The sequence below is a fragment of the Apium graveolens genome, unplaced genomic scaffold, assembly GCF_009905375.1.
Source record: "Apium graveolens cultivar Ventura unplaced genomic scaffold, ASM990537v1 ctg6465, whole genome shotgun sequence".
In the NCBI taxonomy this organism is placed as follows: Eukaryota; Viridiplantae; Streptophyta; class Magnoliopsida; order Apiales; family Apiaceae; genus Apium; species Apium graveolens.
Genome location: NW_027419505.1, coordinates 4,979 through 17,922, shown reverse-complemented (window position 1 = coordinate 17,922; position 12,944 = coordinate 4,979). Strand labels below are relative to the sequence as shown.

At 34.7% G+C, this 12,944-nt stretch overlaps 1 protein-coding gene across 1 annotated transcript; it reads right to left on the bottom strand.

The window, feature by feature from the left end:
• Window positions 1–11,717: 11,717 nt before the first annotated feature.
• LOC141703301 (1-aminocyclopropane-1-carboxylate oxidase homolog 10-like) lies at window positions 11,718–12,652 on the bottom strand. Its single transcript, XM_074506855.1, has 2 exons — window positions 12,330–12,652; window positions 11,718–12,175 (listed from the first exon to the last, which is right to left on the bottom strand). Exons 1-2 carry the CDS (start codon window positions 12,642–12,644, stop codon window positions 11,924–11,926), a joined length of 567 nt encoding a protein of 188 aa, XP_074362956.1. The 5' UTR covers window positions 12,645–12,652; the 3' UTR covers window positions 11,718–11,923.
• Window positions 12,653–12,944: the final 292 nt, after the last annotated feature.

Below are 12,944 nucleotides of genomic sequence, written 5' to 3'. Positions count from 1 at the left end.
TGCCCGGGGTATACCAGTTTCCGCAGTCAGAGTTTATGGATGAGGTAGTGGTGGATCAGCCATTACCATTGCCTTTTCGAGGTTCCCGTACAGATCTTCGCGAGCCTCGCACGGTTCTATATCAGCGGTACCAGTCAGAGAGAGAGGAGAGGGTCAGATGGAAGGATCGGTTTAGGAAGATTTTTGAGTTGTTTGAGACACAGGAGGACGGTCTAGTTCGAGCACTCCGACCAGACTACATCTTGAGAGAGAGACTACGCCGGATCCATAGGGCTGGTTCTCAAGAGTTTACTGACTTGAGGCAGCAGGACATATGTACAGAGGCAGCATATCACAGGGCGATGAGACTCACAGAGTTAGTATTAGAGGCTTTGCAGGAGGAGCTGAGCCGTGTGCCACCTGGATTCTGATCTCAGCAGACAGTGGAGTGTGTTGTATATTATCTGTAGATAGATGCAGTGTAGTATTGTATGACTAGTTTGTATGAGTGTAGCTACTAGTTTTGACTGATAACAGTAGCGGAATGACTAACATATTATAGACTTTTGTATCAAGCATTGACACCTGCAGCTGGTGTCCTACCTATATATATATATATATATATATATATATATAAGATGAACCTTTTCACGTTTTCTTTATTTTATTTTTCCAGTCATTTAAGCATTTACATTTATTTTATCATTTTACCGTCGCATATTTTAAAAATGTTTTTTTATTTACAATCATGTTGTACCCTTCATATTTTCAAAATTTAAAATTATTTGAAAATGATTTATTTAAACATTGCACTGTTTTTACTCACTTATTTTAGATATTTGATAAATTGTTTTCTTTCCCATATCAACTGTTTTAACGCTGTTTTAATATTATAAAGATTGTTTCTATTCTGTATCACCTGTTTAGTAAATTGTTATTAAAAGAACCAATTGTTTTATTATCAGAAATATGGCACCCAAAAGAAAAGCAAGACCCGACTCGTCTAACGGAAATACTGAGGGCCAGAACGATAACAATCATATGGATCAGATACTTCATCTTATGCCACAGCAGATGCTGATGATGCAGCAACAGATGCAGCAGCAACAACAACAGTTTCAACAACAAATGCTACAGCAAGCCGCTCATCCAGAACATCAAGTACCACCAAAAAAGAGAGCCCGAAGATTGAAGATATTCCTGTAGTTTATGAGTTTCCCGATATTTTTCCAGATGAACTTCGAGGACTACCTCCAGATCGAGAAATCAAATTCACTATTGATTTGGCACCAGGGACTGAACCAATTTCAAAAGCTCCATATGAATGGCGCCTGTTGAAATGAAAGAATTAGCAAAGCAATTGCAGGATCTTCTCGACAAAGGAATTATAAGGCCGAGTGTATCCCCATGGGGCGCACCAGTATTGTTCGTGAAAAAGAAGGACGGTAGCATGCGACTATGTATTGATTATTGTGGGCTGAACAAGTTAACTATCAAGAATAAATATCCTTTGCCTCGTATTGACGACTTATTTGATCAACTGAAAGGAGCAGCATGGTTTTTGAAAATCGACTTACGATCAGGCTATCATCAGTTAAGGATCAAGGCAGAAGATATTCCAAAGACTGTGTTCAGAACGAGATACGGACACTATGAATTTCTCGTGATGACTTTTCGATTAACTAATGCACCTGCAGCATTTATGGATTTGATGAACCGAGTTTTCAAGAAGTATCTAGATAAGTTTATAATTATATGTATTGATGACATCTTGATTTATTCAAAGACAGAAGAAGAACATGCAGCGCACTTAAGAATGACATTGGAGACATTACGAAAGGAACATCTATGCGAAATTTTCAAAATGTGAATTTTGGTTGAAGGAAGTGCAATTTTTAGGACACATCATCAGTGTTGAAGGAATTCAAGTGGATCCAGAGAAGATTGAAGCTATTCTAAATTGGGAAGACCAAAGACTCCAACGGAAGTCCGAAGTTTCTTGGGATTAGCAGGTTACTACAGAAGATTTGTTAAGGATTTTGCAAAGATAGCCACCCCATTGACGAAGTTTACACGAAAGAATGAAAAGTTCAAATGGAACGAGAAATGTGAAGCAAGTTTCTAAGAATTGAAGAATCGATTAGTAACCGCACCTGTACTTGTTTTACTGACGATCAAGGATATTTTGTCATATACAGCGACGCTTCTTATCGAGGATTAGGATGTGTTTTGATGCAACATGGCAAAGTGATCGCATACGCTTCTAGACAGCTAAAGCCACATGAACAGAAATATCCGATGCATGATCTTGAACTAGCAGCAATCGTATTCGCACTAAAACTCTGGAGACACTATCTATACGGCAAAAGATGTGAGATTTACACGGACCATAAAACCTTGAAATATATTTTCACGCAGAAGGAACTCAATATGCGACAGCGACGCTGGCTAGAGTTAATCAAGGATTACAATGTTTCAATCAATTATCATCCAGGCAAAGCTAATGTAGTAGCAGATGCGTTGAGTCGAAAGGAATGATTGAACCTGTTAACATCTTCGGAAGATTTAATCAAGGAATTCGATAAACTGGATATTGAAGTTCGTGTTCCAGAAAGCTCTACCGAAATGATTTACGCCATGACCTTTCAGCCAGAATTATTGGAGAAGATAAGAAGGTGTCAGGAAGAAGTAATGGATCATAAAACCAACAATTTATAAGGAGAAGAGATTACCAGTCAGAAGGATGCCAAAGAAATTTTTCGAGTTGCTTCGAGAATCAGGATACCTAATGTACCGGAACTGAAAGCGGAAATTTTACAAGACGCTCATAGCTCAAGATATTCGATTCATCCCGGAAGCACAAAGAGGTAGAGAGACCTGAAGGAAAACTTTTGGTGGCCAGATATGAAGAAAGAAATAGCGGGATGGGTTAGTAAGTGTTATACGTGCCAAGGAGTGAAAGCTGAACATCAATGCCCTAGCGGATTACTACAACCACTAGATATTCCCGAATGGAAATGGGAGCACTTAGCTATGGATTTCGTAGTAGGACTTGCAAGGACGAAAGCAAATCATGATGTAATTTGGGTTATCATTGATCGATTAACGAAGTTAAAACATTTCCTTCCGATCAACGAAAGGTTTTCACTGGACAAGTTAGTGCACTTATATCTCAAGGAAATCGTAATGCATCATGGAGTACCCGTATCTATTGTATCGGATCGAGATCCCCGTTTCAATTCAAGATTTTGGAGACAATTCCAAGAATGTCTAGGAACCAAGTTAAACATGAGTACCGCTTCTCATCCACAGACGGACGGGCAAAGTGAAAGGACTATTCAGACCATTGAAGATATGATATGTGTATGCGCGATAGATTTTAAGGGCAATTGGGATGAATATTTACCGCTAGTGGAATTTTCTTACAATAACAGCTATCAAGCGAGTATCGGGATGCCACCTTATGAAGCTTTATATGGAAGAAAATGTTGATCACCTACATGTTGGGATGAAGTTGGAGAACGCAAAATTCTAAGTCCAGAACTGATTCAGCAGACCAAGGAAAAAGTAGAACTTATCCGAAAGCGACTTGAAGCAGCACAGAATTGAAAGCATAAATATGCAGATCAATCCAGAAAAGATGTGGACTATAAAGAAGGGGAACATGTACTGCTAAAAGTATCGCCATGGAAAGGATTAACTAGGTTTGGCAACAAGGGAAAATTGAAACCTTGTTACGTCGGACCATTTAAAATTTTGAAAAAAGTCAGAAAAGTTACGTACGGATTAGCTTTACCACCCCATATGGAGCATATTTATAATGTGTTTCATGTATCTATGCTTAAGAAGTACAACCCTGACACAAGACATGTAATAGAATTTGAGCCCAAAGAACTTCAGGCAGATTTATCGTATATAGAACAGCCGATAAAAATTCTAGTTCGGCAAGAGAGGGTATTAAGAAATAAGTCTGTACCATTAGTGAGAGTTTTGTGGAGAAACCCAGTGGTTGAAGAATCAACCTGGGAGCTTGAGAGTGATATGTTAGAAAGGTATCCTCAGTTATTTTCATAGCGTGATTTTGAGGACAGAATCCTGTTGGGGGGGGAGAATGTAACGACCGAGAAAATTACGCTCGTATTATATTATAATAAAGATATTTATGTGTACTATTAAGTGATTAAATGTGTTGAGTCATTAAATCCTAATTGCTATGTGCTACGTGTCGTCTGTTTTGATCAGAATGTGATTCATATATTTATTGAGTATTTTATCGTAAATTATATGTTTTATATCAAAACCCATACAGCTCAAACAGTGTTTTAAAAGCCTGTATTTCAAATAAAATCGTTGGCCCTATTTTGCCAAAAACGACCTGTATCATATCGCTATTTTGAACCCCTAGACATTTTACAAATTTACCTTTTTCGCGAAAGATGACTTTTCCGGACCACTTCGGGTACCAAAGCCCCACAAAATCATATTTTTATTTTTATATGATCATGAAATTATTATACATCATTTTTCTTTGCATTTTTGTAATATTCATAATTTTTGGGAATTTTTAACATTTATTTTGTATTTATTGGATATTTAAAAATTCATTATTAATAGCCAAAAATTATAAAAATTGGGGCCAAATATTTGTATTAGGTGTGTAATTAGCTCCTTAATTTTATTTAGGGGTATTATTTTCAGTACTATAAATAGTTGAATTAATATTAATTTTTAGTTAATGAATTATTAAAAATCAGTTTAATTAAATTAGAAAGTGTTGGTGACAAGTGTGTTCTTGAAGGAGGGAGAAGATCAATCCATGATTTTGGGAGATTCACTAATCCATTGAAAAAGCTCGAGTAACCGATACAACCTTGTGAAGAGACGAATCTATTGATATTAATATCAACAACCGAGGTTCGTTTAATCTCAAAATCAATTTTTATGTTCTTGGCATGAATTTCGGTTTTTGATTGTGAAGAATCATTTGATTGTTTGGTTGATGCAGTAAGTTTTGTTGTAGTCCTAGGAGTGATTAGGTATTTTTATTTTAATTTTATAACCCCTAAACCGATGTGCCGAGTTCATGGGTTTTAGTGTTTCTGATTTGTTTTTTTTAGAATTTTAGATGTTTTTGATTAATATGAACTGTTGGGAATGATTATAGCAGTCTGTAGCGTTGATTTGGTATATGTTTTGGGAATTTTGGTTCATAATTGGGTAAGAAACGATTCTCTGAGGAGGTTCATCGGAAAAAAATGGAGTTTTGGCCGGAGAACGGGATGGAGTGGTCGTCGGTTGCGATGGAGAGGGTGGTTGTACGGTGAGAGAAGAAAGGAACGATGTTGCAGCTTAAACGAGTCGAAATCATTATGTTTTGGCCGGGGTTTAGGCTCGCCGGAAAGCTCGCCAGAAACGGCCACCCTAGCGGGGTTCTAGGCTGTTCTTGAGGACCCGGGTTCGACCCGGTTTCAACCCAGAATTCGACCTGGGTTTGATCTTCAAAACCCGATTTCCATTCCCTGTTTTCTTTCTGGATTTTTAATTATTAATTATATTTTATAAAATCAAAAATCAGTTTTAAAAATTATAAAAATTAAATAAAAATAAGTTTTAAATTCTGAAAAATATTATTAATACTTTCAGAAATATTTTAATAATTTAGAAATTTGAAATTAGTTATTTGTTTGATTATTTAATTATTTATCTAATTATTATTAGTTATTTTTTAATTAATAATTAGGTAGTTAATTAATAATAAGGATTAAAAATAATTGAATAATATGATTAAAGATTCGATAATTAGTTCTATAATATGAATAACTCGTACCTATCCGAAAAAGTGAACGATATGTTGGATTATAATAATAATAATATAATATTATTATTATTATTATTATTAGAGCGATAGTTAATTATTCGAGGAATATCGTAAGAATTATTCGAATCGAATAGTTAAATACAGATGATCGATTTAATCGTATAAGTGGTAATAAATTATAATTATCAGTAATAATAAGTTGATAGGTATACGAGGAATGCGAGTAACTCATATTTATACGAGTAGTTGATCGTTGAGCTAGATTATGTTGCGAATAATAATTACTTATTCGATGAATAACGTAACTGTTAGTTGCATCGATTATTTATTTGTAGATAATTGATCTAATCAAGTAAGTGATAATAATTTGTAAATAATTGTAATTAATCCTAATAATTAGGGAATAATAATTTAAAAATATAATAATTATTAAATAATTATTTAAAAATATAATTAAGGATTATTCAATTATAATTAAATATTTATAATTATTATATTAATTAAATCTTGTTTAATTCATAATAATTAAACCGTTAGTCTGATTTGAGTGAAATGAAGACCCTTAGATTCAGAAAAATGAAACAAATCCAAAAAATAATTGCAAATTATAATTTCTTCCGAAAGAAAGTCATCTTGTGATAGTTAAAGGTTTATAGGCCCTAATATAGGTAGAATCGGGTCAAATAAATCCCGAAAAATTATAAATAAAACCAAATAGGGTTAGTTAATATGGGTATAAGTCTAGTATCGATTCTAAAAAATAATTGTCAGATTAAAATCAATTATGTGCCTTATGTGCTATGTGCTTTACATGATTATGTGAACCTTATGTGTTATATAATTCTTTATATTTATATACGCGAGTCAGATAGAAACGCATGGGTAGATTATTAGGGTTACGTGGTATCAATTTGAGATACGCGTATGTAGTAAGTTATCTAAATGACTACCTTTCCATGATTGATTCAGTATCAGCAAGGCAAATCAAGCAGGAGACCAAAGGCGGTGAGTTGAACCAGGTTAAGTATGCGCCAGGCAAGTTTTTCCCCTATTCTAAATTCAGAATAGTAAAATATATCCTACTTTCCATATCAATTACACATTGATAATTCTTGTTCATATACAATGATACAAAATTGATACACAATTATTGATTCTTGTTTCTATTTCATTTCGATTCTTGATTTCTCCAAATTTATTGAATCCTCTATTCATATTCCAATATTTTCACCCTTGTTACATATATTATGATATATCCTAATGTTGGGATACATCAAAAGCATTCCGATTATTCCGATGCTCATCTTTGGACTGGATGGTTACCATACGGATTGGGTTTTACCCAGACCATTAATTAATAAGTCGTAGTTTCCTGAGTACTCCCTATGTTGGTTGGGTCTATAGGTGGGTATAGATCCGCACTGTATCCTGACTGATCAGCATGTTATAGTGTATAGTTAGTTCTTGTTTCCAGTCCCATTCATTTGGCACTCGCCAGTAATGGCACTTTATTTTTCCATACATATAGAAATGGTTGTTCAAACCATCAGAATTCGATTCATTTATTTTCTCTTGTTACCACATATTGTTACAGGCTTGTTGAGCAATTTTTGGCTCACCATCTTTTATTGTTATTCCTATTTTTTTTCAGTCAAGGTAGAGAATGTAATCCATCAGAACCGCATAGTCAAGAAGCGAGTCAAGCAGCGGGACCCTCTTATACCAAGAGTGTTCATCCCTATCCCAGAAAAGAGCTTTGAGTTACCAGATCAGGTGTAGCAGGATAAGTAGTAGTGTTGGTTTGAATTAAAGTTGTTTGATGAGAAATGTAGATAGAATAAAGGTTTAGCAGGTTTCATTCTCGATGTATAAAGGGAAGACTGTTAGGAGTTGTCCTACATCATTTGTGGGAGAGGCAGATTGGTTGTTAATAAGCAGCGAGTTAAATCCGTTAGTATGATCTTTTGGGATGTGCCTAAAAATAAATTTGTGCGGTATTGGCCCAAAGCAAAAAATATCATACTAATGTAAAGTTAAGACTGAGACGCGGCCCAACCTACTTCCTCAACTTTCCATTTCTAAATATCTAGGTATGTTTCTACATGACTTCATCATATTCTTACACTTTATATACACCCACAAACACAATAAAACAAACTTTCATAGATACACTTAAATGGCAAGATGAGAATATTAGAGCCCTGATAAGAGAGGGTGATGAAAGGGAAAAGTTGGATAAATGCTGCAGTATTTATTTTAATGATGCAGCAATCTGAGAAACCTGAGAAGTCAGTTACCAATATTAATACGTAAGGAAGACGGAAGTTACAAATATGAATCAAAAACCTGAGAAGTCAATCTCGAGGGTTTTTAAAAGTTTGGATCCACTTAAATCTTATCTTGCAAAATATCTGCAACATATAAATGAAAATGTTGTCAGCAAGAAACGTAACAGCAGTAGTGGCTTTTGGGACTTGGTAGTGGGCACAGAGAATAATGATGATCTATCTTTACTCAATGGCTACAGTTGGGAAGATTACTATAGAGAGGGTAATCACATAAATAAGTGTGATCCGTGTTCCAATTTTCCTGCTGGTTGTGAGATTCATGAAGTAGTATGCCCAAAACATAAAAAACAGAGGACTGAAATAGTTGTTCAGATACTTGATGACAGAACTTGCACTAGTAATCTTACGACAGTGAACTCATGTGCCGAACATCTATTAGAAGTAGTGGTGGTTGAAGCTTGCATAAATGCTACTGAAGTTAAGCATGAGGATACTATATCGGGATTGGTAAATTCCTTGCTGACATTTGACAAAGTTTTAGAGCCTCACACCAATGACGCACATGGTATCTATTCAGCAGATTATTCATTAAAACAACATTCTTCCATTATTGAAGAGAACGTAAATTACTCCATTCGTACATCTAGAGGTTGTTAGGAGTTGTCTTACATCATTTGTGGGAGAGGCAGATTGGTTGTTAATAAGCAGCGAGTTAACTCTGTTAGTATGACCTTTTGGGATGTGCCTAAAAATAAATTCGTGTGGTTTTGGCCCAAAGCAAAAAATATCATACTAATGTAAAGTTAAGACTCGCACGCGGCCCAACCTACTTCCTCAACCTTCAATTTCTAAATATCTAGGTATGTTTCTACATGACTTCATCATTTTCTTACACTTTATATACACCCACAAACACAATCGAACAAACTTTCATAGATACACTTAAATGACGAGACGAGAATATTAGAACCCTGGTAAGTGAGGGTGATGAAAGGGAAAAGTTGGATAAATGCTGTAATTTTATTGTTTTAATGATGCAGCAATCTGAGAAACTTGAAAAGTCAGTTACCATATTAATACATATGGAAGACAGAAGTTACGAATACGAATCAGAAACCTGAGAAGTCAATCTCGAGGGTTTTTGAAAGTTTGGATCCACTTGTATCTTATCTTGCAAATATCTGCAACATATAAATGAAAACATTGTCAGCAAGAAATGTAACAGCAGTAGTGTCTTTTGGGACTCGGTAGTGGGCACAGAGAATAATGATGATCTATCTTTGCTCAATGGCTACAGCTGGGAAGATTACTATAGAGGGTAATCACATAAATAAGTGTGATCTGTGTTCAAATTTTTCTGTTGGTCGTGGGATTCATGAAGCACTATTCCCAAAAATAAAAAACAGAAGACTGAAATAGTTGTTCAGATACCTGATGACAGAACTTGCATTAGTAATCTTACGATAGTGAACTCATGTGTGGAACATCTATTAGAAACAGTGCTGGTTGAAGCTTGAATAAATGCTACTGAAGTTAAGCATGAGGATACTAAATCGGGATAAGTAAATTCCTTGCTGATATTTGACAAAGTTTTAGAGCCTCACACCAATGACGCACATGGCATCTCTTCAGCAGATTATTCACTAAAATAACATTCTTCCATTATTGAAGAGAACGCAAATTACTCCATTCGTACATCTGAAGCCAATGATGCATGGCAGGTTACCAAAAGCATTATCATCTGCAAGCTATAGTAAGTTTAATAAACAAAAGGAGAGGCCTCGATTAATAATGGCAAAAAATGTAGACAGTTAATACAAGATTGTATTAAGGAATTGCGGGAACTCGTGCCACATGGGTCCAAGGTATGTTATGTGGACCATTTCTTTTGCCATTCTAATCGGTGTGCCTCAATGTTCATCATTTAATGTATTTTGAATAAAATTTGATGATCTCATAAAAAATTCTTATGCAAGTATATATCTTTCTATAAGTCTTTGCTATAATTTATTAGACATTCATTTCCAAAATCATGACTTTTTGTATAAAACCCCTTTCTGGATTTAACACTTTCTACAAGGGAATAAGATACTTCAGAGATAAAAATTTAGCAAACAAAAAGTTAGAGTCTATGATATTAGTTATTCTTTCTTGGTAATTTACTCCGGTAGAATTCTGCAATTGGTTGACCAGGAAATTGTTACATGTGGATCTTTCAGTTATGAGCAAGGATCAAGCTGGGCAATGGAAGTGGGAATTCACTTAAGAGTTTTACCGGTGACGGTAGAACATATTGTTGCAAGTGGGCAAATGTTGGTAAAAGTTAAATTTGGGAGTGCAGTTGAAAACCGTTGTGTACTTATTAAAACATTACAAATGATTCTTTTGAAATGCCCTAGTGAGTAATGGGAAGCGGGCTACTCTCCGAAAACGGGCGATCTTCTTCTTCTTTTTATATCTTTGGATGTTTGAGGGGAGTGATCATTCCCATTATCTAGAATATATTGAAATAAGTCTTTGTACTTGTATCTAGATGCTATGTGAGGATCGCAGCCCCTTTCTTGAAATTGTGAAAACAATAAGGAGCTTGGGTTAGCAATGGACATGTTTGGCAAATCTTATAAGCAAGCTTATTGGCTTATAAGCCCGCAACAGCTTATTGACGAGTGTTTGTCGACCCAACTTATAAGTTGAATTTACAAGTTATAAACTGATAAGTTGAATGTTAATAACGAGGTACTTAATCTTAACTTATTTTTATTTTTAATTTTTTTATCAGTTTTAGTTTTAAAATATATTTTTTTTAAAATGTCAATCAAACTTAAAATATAAGAATTAAGATAATATATTTAAAAATTATTTATTTTAGTTTATTTAATTAAAAAAATCTAACTTATAAATTAAATTATCCAAACATTTGTATAACTTATAAGCATTTATCAAGTTATGACTTATCACTTATCAGACGCTTATTCAACTTAAGTTATAAGTTAATTATATTAAAATTTCCCAAACGGACACGTATTAAAGGACGGTACAGAAGTCTACAATGGGAAAATCTCGATATACTATGTGGTGGATATACTATTCTTTGTTAAACGTGCCATGGCAACTTCTTGATTCTATTGCATTTCAAGTTGCAAAGAACAATCAACTTAATAAAAGACTATTTCTACAATCCTTTATTTTCATATCCTTGGACCTGACTGGTTTTATGTTACAAATGTAATTTATTATGTTTAAATTGTTTTTAAATTGATACTCTTTGCTGGGGCAGGACAATATGAACATGGACAAATGCACTGTGCTCACTCTTGAAGATATTGCAACAAAAGGCATTATGTTCAAGGGCTGTGACGTTTAACAGATAGGACTGTTTAGAAGACAACACACTATAAACCTAGAAGAATGGTCCTTAAAGTATAATTCTCTTTTTTGGTCTCTACACGAGTGGTTTTCGATTTTTTGTTCTATCAGATCTTTTTGCCACTGCAAAATCGTATGGTGCTGCAAGGGAGCGGATCTTTGTTTGGTTTTTCTTCTTGGTGAAGTTTCGTGAGAGTTGTGATAGTGTCATGTTGAATTCGTGTAATTTTAAGATGTGGTGCTGTATAATGAACTATCAAATGAAGTTTTAATTTAAAATTTCTTTTGAAAGCTTAATGTCTGCTGTGTTGTTATTATTACGAAATAAAAAAATATAGCAAACATTCTGGATTTTGATAAATTTATACAGGCATGAGCTATATTACCATTTTTACTGTCCCGGAAAATTAACAGCCTAGCATCAAACAAACACTGCTACTTTTTTTCTTGCAACTGCCTGTCTGCCATTTTTTCATAGCTTATAGTGAGAAAGCGTTGGTGTACCATACATTGCTCTGGACTGATGGTAGAGTGCATATTCCAAGGGCACTATTTCCTTGTACATAGGTTGGTTGCTGTCAGACATAAGCTCCATTATCGGGCCGTATGGCTTCAGTAAGTTCTTAGCACTCGGATACAGAAAACATGCTGCTGATACCCTTATTTGATCACTGTGTGCCAGTACTCTATGATCTGCACTTTTGAATTTGTCGTTTGAAATAATCTGTACTCACAAAGTAAGGAAAAAGAGTTATTTAAAAAATTTGAAAATAAAAAATCGCTCTGTTGGTTCTGGAAAACTCAGCAGTATACAGAGTACGACAGTATCAGAATTGTAACTTTTATATAATTTAAAAAAAAATAAAGTATACAGCTACCTGCATAAGATCTCCAATGTGGGCTATCAGAGCACCGGGAATTGGAGGAACATCAACCCAGTGATCTTGATGAAGAAATTGGAGGCCACCAATTGTGTCTTGTAGTAGTATAGTTAGAAATGTAGGGTCTGAATGCCGTGGAGCTCCAAAGGCAAGATCAGGCTCAGGGCAAGCCGGATAATATAACCAGGTCAAGAACTCACTTTTCATGCATTTAATGCGCGACAAATAGTCACTGCTTAACCCTAAAGCTTCAGATAGCAATTCCGATAGGGTCGCTCTCAGTTTGATCATTGACTGCACATAATCTCCCATTTCTTTCCTGCGAAATAAAAAGAAAAATAAAAAGAATAAAGGGAAGATAATTTTATATGAAAAGACCATATATGGGGAGAGAATTAAAATACATGCACATGCATAAATAATATATACATAAATTTCCTGCTATTTTGACCACCAAATATTTTTGAACATTAATAAAGCACATGAATAAGATAAAAAAAAACACACAAAGTGAATATTAACTCAGATTTTGTGGTGGCAGTTTCACGGATATTTGAAGTGATTCTAGTATTAGTGTGGCTTCTTTCAAATGAGACTGAAAATGAATTGAAT

Bases quoted from the DNA above. Each gene is read 5' to 3' on its own strand.
- LOC141703301 (XM_074506855.1), bottom strand. From the start codon at position 12,644: ATGGGAGATTATGTGCAGTCAATGATCAAACTGAGAGCGACCCTATCG. The intron at 12,176-12,329 runs GTAGCTGTATAC...TTGTGAGTACAG, and splicing joins ACATTGGAGATCTTATGCAG to ATTATTTCAAACGACAAATT.